At 46.8% G+C, this 21,174-nt stretch overlaps 1 protein-coding gene across 1 annotated transcript in view; it reads right to left on the reverse strand.

The window, feature by feature from the left end:
• Positions 1-21,174, reverse strand: part of ttn.2 (titin, tandem duplicate 2) — a 323,953-nt gene that overhangs the window by 42,018 nt on the left and 260,761 nt on the right. Inside the window, exons 206-210 of the mRNA XM_078262434.1 lie at positions 20,481-20,678; positions 19,785-20,081; positions 18,282-18,869; positions 17,313-17,615; positions 72-17,165 (exon numbers count right to left, since the gene is read on the reverse strand). Of these exons, the coding sequence (XP_078118560.1) occupies positions 72-17,165; positions 17,313-17,615; positions 18,282-18,869; positions 19,785-20,081; positions 20,481-20,678 (18,480 nt within the window). The remainder of the gene's footprint in view (positions 1-71; positions 17,166-17,312; positions 17,616-18,281; positions 18,870-19,784; positions 20,082-20,480; positions 20,679-21,174) is intronic.

Below are 21,174 nucleotides of genomic sequence, written 5' to 3' on the forward strand. Positions count from 1 at the left end.
TTTTAATAATCAGATATTATCTTTAGCATAACAATAAGAATCTATAATGTTAAAGATTTAAAATTCCATACCTGTGATCTTGGTTCCTACTGTGGTCTCAGCAGAAACACCAACACCGTACTCATTCTCGCCCGTCACTCTGAAGTAGTAGACTTCTCCCTCCTGCACGTCTGTTACCTTGTATGTCATTCTGTGGCAAGTGTCAGTCAACCTGGTCCAGCCTTTCTTGCTAGCCTCACGGATATCAACAAGGTAGTTCTTGACTGGTCCTCCTCCCTCATTCTCAGGAGTGTCCCAGGTTACAGTAGCAGAGGTCCTCGTCACGTCCTTGACCTCTACACGGGCAGGAGGTCCAGGGGAATCCAAAACTCTGACATTGAGTGTTGCGGAGGTTGTTCCAACTACGCTAGACAAGGTGATGGTGTATTTGCCAGAGTCATTACGAGTTGCTTTCTCCACGGTGATAGAGGTGAAGGTGTCTGTGGTTTCAATGGCAGCACGAACTCTAAGGTCAACATCAGGCTTAGACCATGTAACACTGGGGATGGGTTTGCCTCTGAAGGGCACTGTCATTGTAAATGAGCTTCCATCCTTCACAATAAGAGTCTTCCTCATCTCATTGCTGATGTCAAAGACCGGCTCTTCCTCTCTTTCTTTGGCGATTTGTTTGTCTGTCTCAGGACTAGGCTCACTGACTCCAATCTTGTTTATGGACTTGACAACAAATACATATTCAGTACCAGGTGTCAATTTAACCACTGTAAACTCTGTGTTCTTGGTATTCTGGACTCCAACAATCCATTCATCATCTAAAGTATTCCTGTATTCGACTCTGTAACCAGTAACAGGTGCTCCACCATCAAATAGTGGTTTATTCCATGACAGGGTGACTGTGGTCTTTGTAGAGTCGATGATCTTAGGCTTAGCAGGAGGTGAAGGCAGGAACTGTGGGTCTTCAGCCTTGGTGAGTGGGCAAGGGATGCTGGGAGCACTAAGGCCAGCAGCGTTCTCTGCAAAAACTCTGTATTCATACTCACTGCCTTCACGAAGGTGTGAAGCTTTGACTCTGAGATCATAAACAGGTTTCTTGTTGACACGGCACCAGCGAAGGCCAGTCTTCTCTCGCTTTTCAATGACATAGCCAGAGATACTGCTGCCACCATCAGAAGTTGGTCTTTCCCAACAGATAGTCATTGCCTCACCTGTAATTGAGGTGACCTGAACATTAGTGGGAGATGCAGGCACAGTGAATGGATCCACAGCCTTTATTGGCTCACTTTCCAGGGCCTCACCCTCCCCATATTTGTTGACTCCCCTGACTCTTAAGATGTACTCATTTCCTTTGAGCAGTTTGGTTACTTTACAGGTGGTTGCCTTCATGTCACCATAGACAAGAGTCCAGGCGAGGCGACTGGTCTCGCGTTTTTCAACAATGTAGTGCATGATTTCAGCACCACCGTTCTCCTGAGGCGGACCCCATGTTATGGTGCATTTCTCGGCTGTGAGGCCAGACACTGTCATTGGTCCTGAGGAAGGTCCAGGTCGGTCCAGAACTTTACAGTTGACAGCCACAGACCTAGTTCCTGCCACATTGTGCAGGGTCAGGACATACTGGCCAGAATCCCTCCTGATGGCATCTCTGACAATTAATGTGGTTGCAAAGTTGGTGGAGGTGATTTCACACCTGGCCTTCGCCTCAATCTCCTTTCCATCCTTCGACCATGAGACAACCGGGAGTGGACGGCCTGTGATTTCAGCATCAATTTGAATGATCTCTCCAGCCTTAACAACAACCAGCTGTCTGAACTTATCTTCCATGATAATAGTTGGAGGGTCTACATCATCCTTGACTGTGACAGGACCAGTGCTCTCAGATGGAGCACTCAATAGCTCTGCAGAATTCTTAGCAATGACATGGAAGTCATATTGGACATCTTCTGTGAGGCCTGTGACGTCAAAGTAAGTGTCTTGCAGGTTGGTGAAGTTGCATTTCAGCCAGCGGCCATCAGGAAGTTCTTTACGCTCAACAATGTAGCCAGTTATCTTTACTCCGCCATCATATTCTGGCTTATCCCAGAAGAGGGAAACTGAAGTCCTGGTAATGTTGGTGACTCTAAGGTTACGTGGAGATTCACATGGATCCCTGGCTGCAACAGGGTCACTGGGCTTAGTGCATGGACCAATTCCAGCAATATTCTCAGCATATACTCTGAACTGATACATCAATCCTTCTTCAATGCCTGTCATCTTAAACTGGTTCTCAGCCAGCAGACCTCTGTTGACCTTGGTCCACAGGATGCTGCTTTGGTCTTTGCATTCAATGTGGTAACCAATTACCGGGCTGCCACCATCACTGGCAGGTCTGCCCCATTCCACAAGCATGCCATACTTGGTAGCATGGGAAACATGGACATTGGTAGGTGAGCCAGGAGGTTCGAAGGGATACTGAGCAATAACAGGAGCAGAGTCAATTGCTGAACTCTTGCCATAACGGTTCTCAGCTGCAATACGGAACTGATACTCTGTTCCCTGAGTGAGACGAGCCACCTTGATTGATGTCCTGGCTACTGTCGCTGAGACAATCTGCCATGAGGTTGTGGTAGTGTCTCTTTTCTCCACCACATAGTTGTTAATTTGACATCCACCGCTATAGGTTGGAGGATCCCAGGACAGTGTGATGAAGTCAGCGCTCACCTCATCCATCCTAATGTTGCTGGGTGGGCCAGGTTTGTCAAGGATTACAACGTGGACTACAGCTGTCTTGGTGGCAAGTGAGTTTGTCAGAGTAATCTCATAATTTCCTTTATCCTCCTTGGTTGCTTCCTTGATGATAATCTTGGATGAGGTCTTGGAAGTAAGAACATTGACCCTGGTCGTCTGTTTTAGCACCTGGCCGTCCTTCTTCCAGGACACTTCAGGCTGAGGTCTGCCTTTGATGGGAACATCAATCTTCAGGTCATCTCCGGCTTTTACACTGTATGTGTCGTACAACAGGTTGATGGTGGGTTCCACTGTGATGTCTTTCACCACCACAGGGGTAGCCAGAGGCTTGGCATCACTCTTGCCCTTATCATTCACTGCAAACACCCTGAAGGAGTATTCCTCTCCACTTGTGAGTCCACCAATAGTAGCTTCCAGTGCTTTGACTTCACTGCAAACAGTCCATTTGTCATCTCCCTTGGGCTGCATCTCCACAATAAAGTTTGTTATCTTGCTGCCTCCATCATGATCTGGTTTCTCCCAGGAAAGAGTGACAGTGTGACGAGTCACATCAACCAGGACAACCTTTCCAGGAGGCAAAGGAGCCTCAGCCACTTTGACTTGATCCGTGGAGGCAGGCAGACCTACTCCCAACTCATTCACAGCCAACACACGGAAATAATATCGGCCTCCTTCCTGCAGGTCAGATATAATGTACGAGTTCCTCACACAGTTTGTGCAAACACTGGTGAAAGCCATTCTCTTCTGCTCTCTCTGCTCCACAATATAGTGTGATATCTTAGCCCCACCGTCTATTAGAGGAGGCTCCCAGGAGAGAGAGACAGAAGTTCTCTTCACATCCTTAACTACAAGGTTTGTAGGAGTGCTAGGGGAGTCCAGAACTCTTACATTGATGAAGGCTGATTTGGAGCCACTGAGGTTCTCAAGGGTCAGTACATATTTGCCAGTGTCGAATCTATCGACATTCTCAATCACCAGCATTGTGTAAGAGCTTGTGACTTCAATTTGGGCACGCTCATTTAAAGTGCCATCAGCCTTTGACCATCGGACCTCAGGCTCAGGCTTTCCTCTGATTGTCACAAACAGACGCAAGGTGGCAGAGGCACGGACATTGACCATCTTCCTCAGGTCAGCATCTAGTTCAATTTCAGGAGCCTCCAGCTTCTCTGCGGCAATCACAGAACCAGGTAAGTCCAAATGCTCTCCTACTCCCTCACAGTTAATAGCAAAGATGCGGAAGTTGTACTCTGCATTCTCCTTTAGATGCTTTACTGTATATTGGGTGGCCTGAACACCACTTGGTGGTGTGCAAGTGATCCATTCATCATCTGCTGCCTCCTTCCTTTCAACAACATAGCCGCTGATCTGTGCACCGCCATCATAGATAGGCCTGGACCAGGACAGAGAGACTGTGGTGCTTGAATGGCCAGTGACTTTGGGGTTATTTGGAGGTCCTGGTGGGTAAATGGCATCACAGGCCTTGATGTATCCAGTGGGTGCACTAGGCTTTCCCACACCAGCAGCATTTTCAGCTGAGATCCTGAATTCATAATAGTGGCCCTCTGTGAGGCCAGTGCATCTGAATCTCAGGTCATTCAGCCTCTTCTTGTTGCATTTAGTCCATCTGATGCCATCCTTATCACGTTTTTCAAGGATATATCCTTCAATCTCAGCTCCTCCATTATGCTCTGGTCTCTCCCATGTAAGCACTATGGAGTCCCTAGTGATAGCGCTCGTCTCTGGGGTGGAGGGGGCACTGGGAGTGGTGAAGGGGTTACGAGCAATAACAGGCTCAGATTCCAAAGGCTCACCAACGCCATATTTATTCACAGCAGTGACTCTGAATATGTATTCATTGCCAGGCAGCAGTTTTGTGATTTTGTAGCTGATGGCCTGGATCTTGGGCTCAACAACGGTCCATGACAAACGACTGGTCTCTCTCTTCTCAATGATGTAGTGAGAGATGCTGGCTCCACCATCATGTGAGGGATGGTTCCAGTGCAGATAACATTTTTCAGCTGTGACCCCTTTAACTTCAAGTGGGCCATCTGGAGGACCAGGTCTATCCAGAACTTTAACATTAACTGGAATCATCTTGACTCCTCCCACATTGACAAGTTTGAGGACAAAGTGGCCACCGTCCACTCTGACGCATTCCTTGACTGTCAGGATAGTACGTGTGAGTGTGGTCTTGACCTCCATTCTTGGTGTGGTTTTATCAATCTCCTTTCCATCCTTTATCCAAGTGACTTCAGGCAGAGGCTTGCCAGTGAAGTCAGCATCAATGACAAATGTCTCACCAGCACTAACAACAGTCAGATCTTTGAATTTAGAATCCATGGTGGCCTCTGGAGCCTCAATTTCATCTTTAGCAGTAATTTCTCCTGTGCTCTGAGAAGGACGGCTGGAAATGCCTGCAGCGTTCCTGGCAACGACTCTGAACTCGTAAACACAGTCCTCAGTCAGTCCAGTGAGTGTGAACTGGGTATCAATGATGTTGGTGAAAGTGGCTTTCATCCAGCGAGTATCTGGGTGCTTCCTCCTTTCGATCAGATAGCCAGTAATTGCGCTGCCTCCATCATACTGAGGCCTGGTCCACTGAAGTGTGACATGATTTCTGGTAATTTGAATGGCCTCTGGAGTGCCTGGTGGGTCACAGGGGTCCCTGGCTACAGTGCTTTCAGAGACCTTGCTTGCTGGGCTGAGTCCAGCGATGTTCTCAGCATAAACTTTGAATTCATACTCAATACCTTCTTCCAGCTCTGTAGTCTTGAAACGTGTGTCTGGGATTAGAAGTTTGTTGAGTTTAGTCCACAGGAGGCTGTTCTTCTCCTTTCTCTCAAGGTGATAGCCTAGGACGGGGCTGCCACCATTGTTGGTTGGAGGTTTCCACTCAACAACCATATTATCCTTGGTTGCAGCAGAAATAAATGGTGTTTCTGGGGCAGCAGGCACACTGAATGGATACTGAGCAATAGCAGTGGGGGAGACAATGGCAGGACTCTTTCCATATCTGTTCTCAGCAGACACTCTGAATTGATACTCAGTTCCAGTCTTCAAGTTGCTGACTTTGATGGTTGTCCTGGCAATAGTAGCAGACACAATCTGCCATGCTGTTGTGGTGGTGTCTCTCTTCTCTACAATGTAGTTGTTGATCTGACAACCTCCGGTATACTCTGGTGGCTCCCAGGAGAGTGTGACATGATTAGAGCTAACTTCCTCAATCTTCACAGGGCCTGTGGGTGGGCCAGGCTTTTCAAGAATAATGACAGTAATCTCCTCTGAAGCTGTTCCTATACTGCTGGTGGCTGTTATGGTGTATTTACCAGAGTCTTCCTTATTTGCATCCTTGATGCAAAGCTTAGTAGATGATGCTGTGCTTAATACATTCAGTCTGGTTGTCTCCTTAAGAGCATGCCCATCCTTCTTCCATTCAACTGTGGGAACAGGACGTCCAATCACTGGAATCTCCATCTTCAGATCCTCACCTGACTGTAAACTGTATGTGTTGAACGTCATCTTGAATCTGGGCTTAATAGTTAGATCTTTAGCAGTGACTGGTGCAGCCAGAGGCCTTGGGTCACTCTTGCCCTTCTCATTGAAAGCTGACACTCTAAACAGGTACTCATGGCCTGCACTTAGGCCTGTGACAGTGCCCTCACAAGTTTTGGTTGTGGCAGCTACCACCCATTCTTCTGAACCCACAGGCTGCATCTCAATGTAATAGCCCATGATTCTGCTGCCTCCATCATGGTCTGGCTTCTCCCAGGAGAAGGAGGCAGAGGTTTTGGTCACTTCAGTCAAAGTGACCTTACCCACTGAAAGAGGAGGTTCAGAGGTCTTAACTGGGTCTTCTGTCTCAGCTCCCTGTCCCACACCGAACTCGTTCTCTGCCAAGACTCTGAAATAGTAGATGGTTCCCTCAGTGAGGCCAGTGATACGGTAGCTTGTCTTTGTGCACTTGTTGTCCACGTTAGAGTAAACTATCCTGGTAGACTCACGCTTTTCAACAAGATAATTTTTTATTCTTGCACCACCATCAATAAGCGGAGGCTCCCACGTCAGAGTGACACTTTCCCTCTTAATGTCTTTTACGGTTAGATTCAGAGGGGCCCCTGGAGTGTCCAGAACTTTAACAGAGACAAAGGCTGATTTGGTGCCAGCGCTATTTTCCAAGTTGAGAATGTATTTTCCAGCATCATATTTGTCACAGATGTCAATGGAGAGCTGTGTGTAATCTTCACCAGTGTCTATCTGAACTTTACTAGGCAGTGCTCCATCCTCCTTGGCCCAATTGATCTCAGGAGCAGGACGGCCCTTGAATGGAATGGAGATTCTCATTGAGCCTCCTGCACGGACAACTATTCCCTTTCTGAGCTCTGAATCCAGAATCATTTCTGGAGGTTCAATCTTATCGATAGGTTTCACAACTCCCTCGACCTCGGTAGCCTCGCCAACACCCAGCTTATTGATGGCACATATGCGCACCTTATATTCCTGGTGCTCTATCAACTTGGTGATGGTAAACTTGGTAGCATTAATTCCAGAGGGTGGGGTGCACATGCTCCACTCCTCCTCATCAGCCTTAGTAATTTCCACAGCGTATCCTTGAATCGCACAACCACCATCATAGATAGGCCGGTGCCAGGCCAGACTGATGGTGTCTTTAGTCGTGTCGACAACATGGGCATTGGTGGGACAGCCTGGTTCAAAGGAGGGATCACAGGCTTTGAGGTACGGTGTAGGTGGGCTTGGCTGACCCACTCCAGCTGCATTCTCAGCAGATAGCCTGAATTCATATTCATGGTCCTCAGTCAGACCTGTTACTCTGAAACGCAAGTCTGTCACTCTACGTTTGTTGCACTTGGTCCACCTCACTCCAGCTCTGTCTCTCTTCTCAACAATGTAACCAACAATCTCACTGCCTCCATTGGTTACAGGGCGGTTCCAGCAGACAGTCATGGAGTCCCTGGTAATATTAGTAATCTCAAGCTCCTGAGGTGAGCCAGGGGGAACATAGGGATTTCTCATGATAACTGGAGCTGATTCAAGAGGCTCGCCCACGCCATATTTGTTGACAGCCATGATTCTGAAGATGTACTCGTTGCCCTTCAACAGCTTGGTAACCTTGAACATGGTAGCTCCACAGTCACTTGACACAACTGTCCATGCCAGGCGGCTGGTTTCTCTCTTCTGAATGACATAGTGAGAAATGCTAGCTCCTCCATCGTGCCTGGGGGGCAGCCATGACAGTGAGCACTTCTCCTCAGTGACATTGCTGACAGTAAGAGGTCCCTCTGAGGGGCCTGGTCTGTCCAGGACTTTCACACTGAATGGAACAGACTTAGTTCCAGCCACATTAGTCAGAACCAGTGTGTACTGTCCACCGTCCACTCTGATGGCATCCTTCACAAGGAGCCAAGCCTTGAAATCAGTGTTTTTCAGCTCAGCTCTTGCTGAGTTTTCAACTTCAACATTTCCCTTGAACCACTGAGCTGTGGGGATGGGCTTTCCTTCCACACTGGCCTCCAGACTGAAAGTCTCTCCAGCATTGATAACAATGGTCTGGTTGTACATAGGATCTGTCTCACACTTAGGTGGTTCAATTGCATCCTTGGCTGTGATGGATCCTGTGCTTTCAGAGGGCTTGCTGACAGCACCAGCGCCATTCCTTGCAATTACTCTGAAATCATATTTACTGTCTTCTGTTAGGCCAGTAACTGTGAATTCATGTTCAATGACATTTGCAAAGCTGGCTTTCATCCACTTTCCTTCAGGAAGGTCACGTTTCTCCACTACATAGCCAGTAATTAAGCTTCCACCGTCATACTCTGGAGGGGTCCACTTCAGCTTCACTGAGTGCCTAGTTACAATTAAAGCCTCAGGACGGCCAGGGGGATAACATGGGTCACGGGCTACATACCCTTCAGAAAGTTTGCTGCATTTTCCAATGCCAACTATATTTTCAGCATAGACTCTGTACTCATACTCGATGCCTTCCTCAAGAGGAGCAGATTTGAACCTGCAGTCTTGGATGAGCATTTTGTTGATCTTGGTCCAGAGGATACTGTTCTTCTCCTTTCTCTCCAGATGGTAGCCCAAGATGGCACTGCCTCCATCAGATGGGGGCTTGTGCCACTCAACCACCATATAGTCTTTAGAGTACAGAGACACAAATGGTGTTCCTGGTGGGCCAGGCTCCTGGAACGGATACTGTGCCACAACAGGCTCTGAATCAATTGCATAACTCTTTCCATATCTGTTCTCAGCATAGATTCTGAACTGGTATTCACTGCCCGTCTTCAGATTGGCCACTTTTAGCGTTGTTCTGGCCACAGTGGCAGATACGACCACCCAGTTGGTTGTGGTTGTGTCTCTCTTCTCAACCACATAGTTGGAGATTGGGCAGCCACCAGTATATGTAGGAGGTTCCCAGTTAAGCGTCATACTCTCAGCACTGATATCCTCTAATTTGACAGGGCCTGTTGGTGGGCCTGGTTTATCCAGGGTAATCACCTCAATAGTGGCGTCTTTCGAACCCAGGGTATTGGCGATATTGATGCTGTACATGCCTCCATCCTCTTTGGTAGCATCCTTTATGGTGAGAGTGGTAAGACGTGCTGAGTCAGTGACATTGACTCTGGTGGTCTGCTTAAGGGCAACTCCGTCCTTGGTCCAAGTGATGGTTGGCTTTGGATGACCAGCAATTGGGACCTCTATCTTTAGGTCGTACCCTACCTGGACACTGTATGTGCTCACTTTGGGTCTAACTGCAGGCTCAATCACAAGGTCCTTAGTTACAACAGTTTGAGCCAATTGTCTGGGGTCACTTTTGCCCTTGTCATTTACAGCAACAACTCTGAACTGGTACTCCTCTCCCTTGAGTAGGTTTGTCACTACAGTCTCCAGTGCCTTCCCACTGGCACACAGAGACCAAGCTTCACTGTCCTTAGGTGCCAGTTCGACTTCGTAGTAACTGATCCTACTGCCTCCGTCATGTTCAGGCTTCTCCCAGGTGAGAGTCACAGTGCTAGAAGTGACGTCAACAACACTAACTTTACCAGGTGGCTGAGGCTTCTCAGATATCTTTATGGGTTCTATAGTTTTAGCAGGGAGACCCACCCCATATTCATTCTCAGCCAGGATTCTGAAGAAGAAGATTCCACCCTCTGGGAGAGGCTCAACTTTCCACGACATCTTGTTGCAGGTGGTGATGGGTGAATAAACCTTTCTAGTGCTCTCACGCTTCTCAACAATATAATGCTTTATCCTTGAACCGCCATCAAGAAGTGGAGGCTCCCATGTGAGAGTGACAGAGTTCTTGGTAATCTCTTTCACGATGAAGTTAGCCGGTGGACTAGGTGAGTCCAGGACTCTGACACTGATGAAGACTGACTTCACTCCGCTGGCATTTTCTGCAGTCAGGGTGTACTTGCCTGTGTCAAATCTGTCAACATTTTCAATGACAAGTGAAGCATAGCTGCCTGTATTGTCAATCTGGGCAGTCTCCTTAATCTCACCCTCAGCCTTGCCCCATTTCACCTCAGGAGCTGGACGACCTCTCACAGGAACAAACAGCCTGAGAGTGCTTGCTGCTCTAATGTTGATCATCTTTCTCATATCAGCATCAAGGTCAAGATCAGGAGCCTCAAGCTTCTCCTCCAGAAGAATCTTTCCTGTAATATCAGCATGCTCACCAACACCAACTTTGTTGATGGCACACACTCTGAATTGATATTCGTGCTTCTCCAGAAGCTTTTTCACTGTAAACTTAGTGTCTGTGATTCCAGTTGGAGGAGTGCATATAAACCATTCATCAGATGCTACATCGCAGGCCTCAACAATGTAAGCCTGAATCTCACAACCACCATCATAGATGGGTTTGCCCCATGTCAGGGAAACAGTGGACCTAGATGTGTCCACCACCTTGGGGTTGTTTGGTGGGCCTGCTTTGAAGATAGGATCCAATGCTTTGTAGTACACTGTTGGTGCACTAGGTGTGCCAACACCGGCAGCATTTTCAGCAGCAACTCTGAATTCATAGCTGTGGTTTTCTAGGAGCCCTGTCACTCTGAAACGCAGCTCACTCACTGTGCGCTTGTTGCACCTGGTCCATCTCACACCATCTTTGTCACGTTTTTCAACAACGTATCCCTGGATGGGACTGCCACCATCATTAGTTGGTCTCTCCCAGGTCACCACCATGGACTCTTTGGTGATTGTGGAGACTTCTACCTCAGTTGGAGAGTTCGCAGTGACAAATTGATTTCTGGCAATCATTGGCTCGGATTCTAGAGGCTCACCAACTCCGTATTTGTTGACTGGAATCACTCTGAAGATATACTCATTACCAGGAAGTAGTTTTGTGATCTTCAGGTTCAGGGTCTGAACTTTTTGTTCAACTACAGTCCAAACCAGTCGGCTGGTTTCCCTCCTCTCAACAATGTAATGGGAAACATCGCTACCTCCATCTTGCAAGGGAGATTTCCAGGCAATGGAGCATTTCTCACTGGTGATCCCATAGATAGAGATAGGGCCATCGGGTGGACCTGGTCTGTCCAGGACCTTGACATTAATGTTAACAGATTTCTCTCCTCCAACATTCTTTACCAGCAAAGTGTACTGACCTCCATCAACACGGATAGCTTCTTTAACAACTATACAAGCTGTAAAGTCTGTGTTCTTAAGCTCCAGGCGTGCTGCTTCAGCAATCTCTTTGCCCTGCTTTATCCAGTGTACTGTGGGCACAGGCTTACCATAGACACCAGCCTCGAGCTTGAATGTCTCTCCAGCATTTACCACCACAGCCTGGGAGTACTTAGCTTCTAAGTCAATCTTGGGTGGATCCACCTCATCCTTGGCAGTGATGGCTCCAGTAGAATCAGAGGGCTGGCTGAAGACACCTGCTGCATTCCTGGCGATAACACGAAACTCATAAATTTGTTCTTCAGTAAGTCCTGTGACAACAAATACAGTCTCAATGACGTTGGCGAAACTGGCCTTCATCCAGCGGCCAGCTCCCTCTTTCTTCTCAACCACATAGCCTGTGATTTTAATGCCGGCGTCATACTCAGGTTTGGTCCATCTGAGTGTCACTTGATTTCTTGTCACTATGACAGCCTCTGGTTTTCCTGGTCTGTCACAAGGATCTCTGGCCACTTGCATTTCAGTCAGTTTGCTGGGTTTGCTGAGGCCAACAATGTTCTCAGCATATACTCTGAACTCATACTCAATACCCTCCTCAAGGCCAACAACCTTAAATCTGGTCTCTGGGATTATTTGTTTGTTCTGTTTCACCCACAGTATACTGTTTCTCTCTTTAAGTTCCAAGTGGTAGCCCATAATTTTGCTTCCACCGTCATTGCTAGGTTTCTCCCATACAACCACCATGCTCTCCTTGGTGGCTGACTGGACCACAACAGAACGTGGTGAGTGGGGCACCTCAAACGGATACTGAGCAACAATGGTTTCAGAGAGTAGGACTGAAGACTTGCCATATCTATTTTCTGCAGCAATCCTGAACTGATACTCAGTTCCAGTCTTCAGACGGGCTGCCTTGATAGTGGTTCTGGCCACAGTAGCTGACACAATCTGCCAGTTAGTGGTAGATGTGTCTCTCTTCTCAACAATGTAATTGTTGATGGCGCAACCACCGTCATACTCTGGTGGATTCCAGGACAGGACCAAGCTGTCAGCAGTGACCTCATCCATCTTAATTGGGCCAGTTGGAGGACCAGGCTTATCTAGAACAACAACACTGATGTCTGTAGATGCCTCTCCAAATGTGTTGATCAGTTTGATAGTGTATGTGCCCACATCATCTCTGCAAGCGTCCTTAATTACCAGGAGAAGGTTTTTGCCTGTGGCATCAGCATTAACTCTTGTTGTCTCCTTGAGAGCAATGCCATCTTTGAGCCAAGTTGCTGTAGCCTTGGGACAGGCGGAATATGGTACATCTATCTTCAGATCATCTCCCGCTAGCACACTGTACGTGCTAAAAAGCAGTTTGAAGGTTGGGGAGATGACTAGGTCTTTAGCCACCACAGGCACACTAAGAAGACGTGGGTCACTAACTCCCTTTTCATTAGTAGCTGAGATACGGAACATGTACTCCTCTCCCTGTGTAAGGCCAGTTACAACAGCCTCATTGGTCTTTACAACCATGACCTGGATCCACTTCTCACTGCCTTTACCCTGCATCTCAACATTATAGCCTGTGATTCTGCTCCCACCATCATGGTCAGGCTTTTCCCAAGTTAGTGTGACGCTGGAGCTGGTAACTTCACGAAGGGTCACTTTGCCTGGTGGTAGAGGCTTCTCTGACACTTTAATTGGTTCAACAGTCTCTGCTGGGAGGCCAATGCCATATTCATTTTCAGCCAGGATTCTAAATGAGTACAGTTTTCCTTCCTCCAGGTCTCCAATTTTCCAACTAGACTTATGGCAGCTGGCACAGACAGTTGTGTAGGCCTTTCTGTGTGACTCACGCTTCTCCACAATGTAGTTGCGGACTCTGGAGCCACCATCAATGAGAGGTGCATCCCAAACGAGTGAAACTGAATCTCTAGTGACCTCCTTGATAATCAGATTCTGAGGTGCTCCAGGACTATCTAGCACCCTGACATTAACATAGGCTGTTTTGCTTCCTGAGGCATTCTCTACAGTCACCATGTATTTACCGGCATCAAACCTGTCAACATTGTCTACCTGAAGAGTGGTGAATGATGGGGTGATTTCAATGAGAGCTCGGTCTAGGGATTCTCCATGTTCTCTTGACCATTTAACTTCAGGTACTGGTCTGCCCTTAATTGGAACAAAGAGTCTGAGTGTGCTACAGGCTCTGAGGATGACCACCTTACGCAGCTCTGCTCCAAGTTCAATTTCTGGAGGAAGCAATCTGTCTTCGGCCTTGGGGGTTCCAGGAACAGCAGCGGGCTCTCCCACTCCCTCACAATTAGTGGCACAGATGTTGATTTTGTAATCTTGGTTTTCCTTCAAGTTGGTAATAGTGAAGGAAGTGGCTGTCCATCCCTTCTTGGGAGTGTGTATTGTCCACTCATCCTCCTCAGGCAGGCAGGTCTCCACAATGTAACCTGTGATTTCAGAACCACCATCGTAGACAGGCTTGTTCCAGGCAAGGGTGATGGAAGACTTGGTTGTGTCCAGCACTCTGGGGTTCCCTGGAGGTCCAGGCTGAAAGATGGTGTCTACTGCTTTGTAGAATGGACTGGAAGGACTAGGCTGGCTTAGACCAGCATTATTTTCAGCAAAAACTCTGAATTCATACTCATGATCTGGTGTGAGGCCAGAGGCCTTGAAACGCAGGTCAGTTACAGTCCTCTTGTTACATTTTACCCAGCGCAGGCCAGTCTTATCCCTTCTCTCAATTATGTATGTGTTTATTCTGCTGCCTCCATCATGTTCAGGGCGCTCCCAGCAGACGACCATGGAGTCCTTGGTAATGCTGGTGACTTCAGGCTGTGTTGGTGGGTCACTGGGGACATAGGGGTTGGCACAGATGACCGCTTCAGACTCCAGGGGCTCACCCACGCCATACTTGTTTACAGCCATTACTCTAAAGATGTATTCATTGCCCTTTAGAAGCTTGGTAACCTTGAGCCTGTTTGCCTGAAGGTCTGTAGCCACATTTGTCCATGCCAACCTACTGGTCTCTCGCCTCTGAATGATAAAGTACTCAATCTTGGCACCACCATCATGTGTTGGATGCAGCCAGTTAAGAACACATTTCTCAGCAGTGACGTCAGTAACAGTGAGGGAGTCTGGTGGTCCAGGTCTGTCGAGCACCTTGACATTATAGGTAAACTTGGCAAATCCACCAGGATTGCTGGCGGTCAGAATAAAAACACCTCCGTCCCTCCTCAGGGAATCTTTGTTCATTAGAGTTGTGTGGAAATCAGTTGTCTTTATCTCTATTTTGGCTGTATCAACAAGCTCCTTTCCTTCCTTGGTCCATACCAAAGATGGTAGTGGCCTGCCAGTCACACTGGCCTCCAGCTTGAACACCTCTCCTGCCATGACAACAACATTGCTGCTATAGGATGCGTCAACATCAAGCTTGGGCTCTTCAATGTCATCTCTGCATGTGATTGCCTCTGATGTCGGGGATGGAGCACTAACAGCACCAGCTGAGTTTCTAGCAAACACTCGGAATTCATAAGTTGCATCTTCGATCAGACCACTGACAGTATAGATGGTTTCTAGGATGTTGTTGAAGTTGGCTTTGAGCCAGCGTCCATTGGGCATCTCTCTCCTCTCTACTGTGTATCCAGTGATGGAAAATCCACCATCTCCCTCTGGTTTTGTCCATGATACTGTCACCTCATGTCTGGTGACATTCAGTGCCACGGGCCTACCTGGTGGGTCGACAGGGTCCAAAGCATACATAGTATCAGAGGGTTTGCTGGGTTTGCTGAGACCAGCCATGTTTTCAGCAATAACACGGTGTTCATATGCAATTCCATCAACAAGGCCTGTTGATTTGAAGATATTTCCGACAACAAGAGCTTTGCTGACCCTCTGCCACAGAATGCTGTTTTTCTCTTTTCTGTCCACATGATAGCCAAGGATGACACTGCCTCCATCAGAGGAAGGCTCGTTCCAGCTCAGAGTCATTGCATCCTTGTTGAAAGATGTGACCACAGGAATGCCTGGCTGGCCTGGCACATCAAATGGATAGGCAGCCAACACTGGTTCAGAGATAATGCATGGTCCAATGCCATATCTGTTCTGGGCCTTGACACGGAACTGATATTGGGTTCCAGTGTTGAGTCGGGCTGCCTTGAATGTGGTCCGGATCACTGTAGCTGCCAACTCCATCCAGGAAGTACCAGTAGTCTCCCGCATCTCAACAATATAGTTGTTGATAGGTACACCTCCATCACTCTCTGGTGCTTCCCAGGACATAAGAACATAATCACATGAGACCTCTTCCAGCTTGATGGGACCAGTGGGAGGACCTGGAATGTCGTGGACCAGGACTGTGATCGTCTCAGTCACTGTACCCAGCATGTTCTTACCAGTCATGGAATACTGGCCTTGATCAGTCCTCTTGATCTCACCGATGTTGAGGATAGTAGATGTTGGTGTGGTTTCAATGTTGATTCGTTGTGTCTCCTTTATCCTTATGTCTCCCTTCTTCCAGGAAACGTCAGGTCTGGGTTTGCCGAGCACTGGAATCTCCACCTTGACACGGTCCCCTGCCTTGGCAATGACCGTCTTCTGGTACACTCCACGCAGGTCAAAGGAAGGAGCAGAAGTATGCTCTTTGATAATAGCTGGCCTGCTCTCACGTGGGTCGCTCCTGCCTGATGCATTGACAGCCATTATGCGGAAGGTATATTCTGCACCCTCAATCAGATCGGTGACAGTGTAGTCCAGAGCCTTGATGGTGCCCATATGGACCCACTGCTCAGTGTCCTTCTTCTGGGCCTCAATGACATATCCGGTGATCAAGCTGCCACCATCATGCAGGGGCTTTGCCCATGCCAGGCTGGCACTATCAGCTGTCACATCTGTAACATACAAGTTCTCTGGCGCAGTGGGGGCCTGGGACACCCTGATTGGCTCAGGAGATTCAGCGGGCTCACCTACACCCAGGTCATTCTCAGCAGAGATACGGAAGTAGTAGTAAGCTCCCTCTTCAAGGTCTGTAAACTTGTAGGAACACTTCTGCCATTTAGTGGTAAGCACTGTGTAGGCCTTCTTGGTAGCTGCCCTCTTTTCAATAACATATCTGTGAATCTTAGAACCACCATCAATTATGGGGATTTCCCACTGGAGGGTGATGCTGTTCTTAGTGATCTCCCTAGGCTGGACATTGACTGGTGGTCCTGGTGTGTCCAAAACCCTGACATTAACAAATCCGGTCTTTTTTCCAGCAACATTCTCAAGACACAGGTTGTACTTTCCAGCATCATATCTGGTGCAGTCAGGAACAACCAGTAGAGTGTAGGACTCTGTGGTGTCAATGTGTGCACGTGTTTTCAAGTTGGTATCATCTTTAGTCCAGGTTACTTCTGGAACAGGACGTCCCCTAATGGGCACAAACATACGGATTGAAGCACGGCACCTGACCACCAGGGTTCTCCTGAGTTCAGCATCCAGCTCAAAGTCTGGCAGCGTCTCCTGGTCCACCAGTTCAGTCACTTTCTCAACCTCTGCAGGCTCGCCAACTCCCTCAGAATTAACAGCGCTGACTCTGAAGTGGTATTTGCCTCCTTTTTGAAGTTTACCAATAATGTATTCTGTAGCTTTCAATGGATACTGTGTCTCCACCTCCCAGTCATCAAGCCCTTCCTTTTTGTACTCAACAATATATCCATCTACTTCAAGACCACCATCATAGTGGGGTCGGCCCCAGACGAAGGTAGCTGTGGTTTTTGTGGTTTCTGTAATTTTGGCGTTGGATGGAGGACCAGGTGGATCTAATAAACAAGAAAAACAGGAGTTCAAAAAAATTAATGCTGGTGCTTGTGTATGTGTATTTTCTGCATATTCTGCAATTCTGCATATGTAACTTTAGTGTTTTAAAATGTAATTTATAATTAAATGATGAGTACAGTTTTACTTACAAACAATGTCCTTGGTAATAACAGGTTGTGATGGCTCACTTGGCTGCCCAAATCCAGCCTTGTTCTCAGCGGTGACTCTAAACTCATACTCTGTTCCCTCATTTAAGCCCTGCACCTTAAAGCGCAGATCAGGGACCGTCCTCTTACAGGCCCTCACCCATCTCATTCCTCTCCTTTCTTTCCTCTCTACACAATATCCTCTAATGTCACTTCCTCCGTCCTGTACTGGTCTCTTCCATGAAATGGTGACAGCGTTCCTACTGATGTTGTCAACCTCTGGGGTTGAGGGTGGACCTGGTGGTCCTGGGGAAACAAAGAATGCAGGAACATTTTGGTCAGATTTTCCTTGAATTATTAAATCCTCCTTAACACTAGCAACACCAGACCTTTTAGGGGAACTATAACTGCCAAGTCTTGACTTTTCTTATCGCTGATGGGCCAATAACACATCAGCCCTCTCCATCTCTATAGCACTGCGTTAATCTCTATAGCAGCAAGGACACACTATCAGAGCCAGATAGCTCATCAAACACAAAACGGGTGTACCCTTAGCAGTGTGAACTATAATGTGCTGTTTTAGAAGAAATATTTTCACTGCAATTCGGCTGCAGAGAATACCAACTTTAATCGGTGCTGCTCCTGGCGGCTGAAGGGGGGAGTTTTTTGTGAAAAACAACACCAATGTTTATCAATGTTATTCTATCATTATGACAATATAGGAATGTGCAGAATAGGTATTTAGAAAAAGTCAGGGCAGGAGGGAACCATACCAATAACCAGGATGGATTAATTCCATTTTTTTAAATACAATGTTAATAGTGTGGACTATGGCGCTTATAGTGTTAAAGGATTTTTATAATCCTATGATTATCTAAAAATTTCAATTATTTCCATTTAATTATATTTTTTAAATACAATTATGTTTTTTAATCATCCAACTATAATCATATATAAAAAATTTAAACTTACGGTAACTGTCAACCATTTTTACTGGACCGGACTGGCTCGAGTCTCCAGTGCCACACTGGTTCACAGCACACACTCTGAAGATGTACTCGTTGCCCTTGATCAGTTTGGCGGCTACATATCTGCAGTCCACGACGTTTTCAGCTAGCTTGGTCCACTGCAGGCGGCTGGTCTCTCTCTTCTCAAGGATGTAAGACTTGATAGAGAAGCCACCATCCTCCTCTGGTGGAAGCCAGGTCAGAGTACACTTCTCAGCTGTGATGACACTGGCTTCGATGGGGCCTGGAGGTCCAGGTACATCAAGGACCTTCACCTTTACACGTTCTTCTTTAATGCCAAAGGGGTTGCTGGCGGTGATGACGTACTCTCCTGTGTTCTTCCGGCTTGCATACTTGATAGCCAGAGTGGAGGAGATGGGAGTGCTGGTGATGGTAACGATGTCAGAGCTCTTTAACTCTCGGCCTCCCTTTGACCAGACAGCAGTGGGTGGAGGTTTGCCAACAATCTTGGAGGCTGAGATCACGATGGTGTCACCGGCCTTGACTGATACACCGTCCTTCATGTCTGGGTGAATAGTGATGGTCGGGGGGTCTGCAGAGAAGACAGAAGAAAGTTCCCTTATAATTGTCTATAGACCTCATCAATTCAAATTCAGGACAATATGACTTTGAAGACCTGATGTTTGTAAAACTTAAATAATGAGATTTTAAGGATGTTTCAACCGCAAGACACTACAGGTAAATAAAATAATTTTTCATTGTTAGGTTTTGGACTATTTTGCTTCCATAGAATGTCTTCTTTCAGACTTGTGGTAAAAAAAGCTTTTAAAATATACATTATGCTGTTTATTTTACTGCACTTTTTTTGTCTGTAGATTTCTCCAAAATGTATCAAAAGTTAGCGTAATTTGCATATTTAAACATACCATTTCGGGAAAACTTGTAATACCAAAATGATTTCTTAATGTCAGTAATTAACTGGGAAAGTTTCATGCTAATATCTGATCCGTTAAATGTTGACCCTGTTCAACTGTAGTGTCTTCAAAATGTTTTCCAATCCATATCTTTAAAGGTTTTGTCCTCTACAAAGGGCTATGTTTCACAACACAAAATATATCATTCACAACCTGATTCATACAACATTTCATTTATTAAAACAAGGAGAAAATTTATGTTTTTATGGCTGTTGACTAGTCTGGCTATCACCAGACCAAGCTCAATCTTTTTTAATCTGATAAACGTACAGGTTTCCAGCCTGAGCTGCAGGGAGAAATCAAATCGCTGGCAGATTGGGCTGGGTTTACCCAGTCTAGCTGTTGACAGTATTTTGGAATATACGGAGTGATAATAAGACATATACAAAATTCCCTCTGTAAAAACCTTTGACTCTAATATGTCAAGACGTTTGAACCTGGCTTTATCCAATGTTCACATTTCTGTTCTGGAAATGTATACAAATTAGCACATATAACCTGAATTACCCAAATTAGTTCACTGCTCAGCTTACCGTACTCATCCTTGCAGGTCAGAAGATCAGTCTGCTCTGAAGGAACACTGATTGCCCCGGCAGAATTCTTTGCCCTGATCCTGAACTGATACTGAGATCCCTCCGTCAGGTCAGTGACAGTGAAGGCACAGCCCTGGATGTTGACATGATTGGCCTTCATCCAGGCCTTGCCGTCAACCTCCAGCTTCTCCACCATGTAGCCAGTCAGCTTGTGGCCGCCGTCATATTTGGGAGGGGTCCAGATCAGAGTGACCGAGGTCCTGGTGATGTTAATCACTTCCGGCTTACCGGGAGGATCTAACAGGACGCAAAGTAGATGCGTCAAAACATACAAAAAACATGAGACATGCTTTTAAAAATAGCATTTTTCTATTTAAGTATTTAGTAGTGTTGGGTAACAAAACTCTGTGCCAATTTGGCAGGTTATCTACCGGACTGAATGACAATGCAGATGTCAGTTTGAAATATCTGTGCTGCATCATAAGTGATTTTTATGGATCTTCTTCTGTTTCTAAAGTATTGTTTCAGGCACTTTTTAGGCACAGACACCGTTTTAAAAGTATCGTTTAAGCACCTGTATCAGAAAAAACCCAAATGACACCCAAGCCTGATATTTAATATTAAAACTGGAGACTGCTTGCAGAATCATTCTTGTGTCACATTAAAAAAAAAAAAGAAGACAAGCAGTGAACTCACCAATAGGATCTAGGGCAACCAGAGCCTCGGTGACCTTGCTTGGCCTTCCCAGGCCGGCTGTGTTCATGGCCATCACCCTGAACTCGTACTCTAGTCCCTCTATCAGGCCAGTGACTCTGCACTCCTTCACTCTCAGAGGAGTCTTACTGGCCCGCTTCCACATCAGACTGTTTCTCTCCTTAAACTCCACATGATATCCTGCGGAGAACACAAAATCACTTGGTCATGATGATTGCCGTTTGCTCAGACTTAAAGGAACACGACGACTTATTGGGACTTTGTCTTATTCACCATATCCAAGATAGATAAGTCCAAACACACCCTTCTCATCTCCGTGCGTGTCGTAACTCTGTCTGACGCACCCACCGCTAGCCTAGCTTAGCACAGATCCTGGAGGTAACCGGCTCCATCTAGCCTAGCTTAGCACAGATCCTGGAGGTAACCGGCTCCATCTAGCCTAGCTTAGCACAGATCCTGGAGGTAACCGGCTCCATCTAGCCTACTGCTCCCAATAAGTGACAAAATAACGGCAACATGTTCCTGTTTACATGTTGTGATTTGTATAGTCACAGCGTGTACAAATAACAAGGTCACATGACACACGGCCATCTTCTAACCTCATATAAACTGGGAACTATATTCTCAGAAGGCGAAGCACTGCTACTTCTGCTACTTGGGCGGAGTGATTTGCTCA

This window comes from Sander vitreus, chromosome 11, assembly GCF_031162955.1.
Source record: "Sander vitreus isolate 19-12246 chromosome 11, sanVit1, whole genome shotgun sequence".
Taxonomy (NCBI): domain Eukaryota; kingdom Metazoa; phylum Chordata; class Actinopteri; order Perciformes; family Percidae; genus Sander; species Sander vitreus.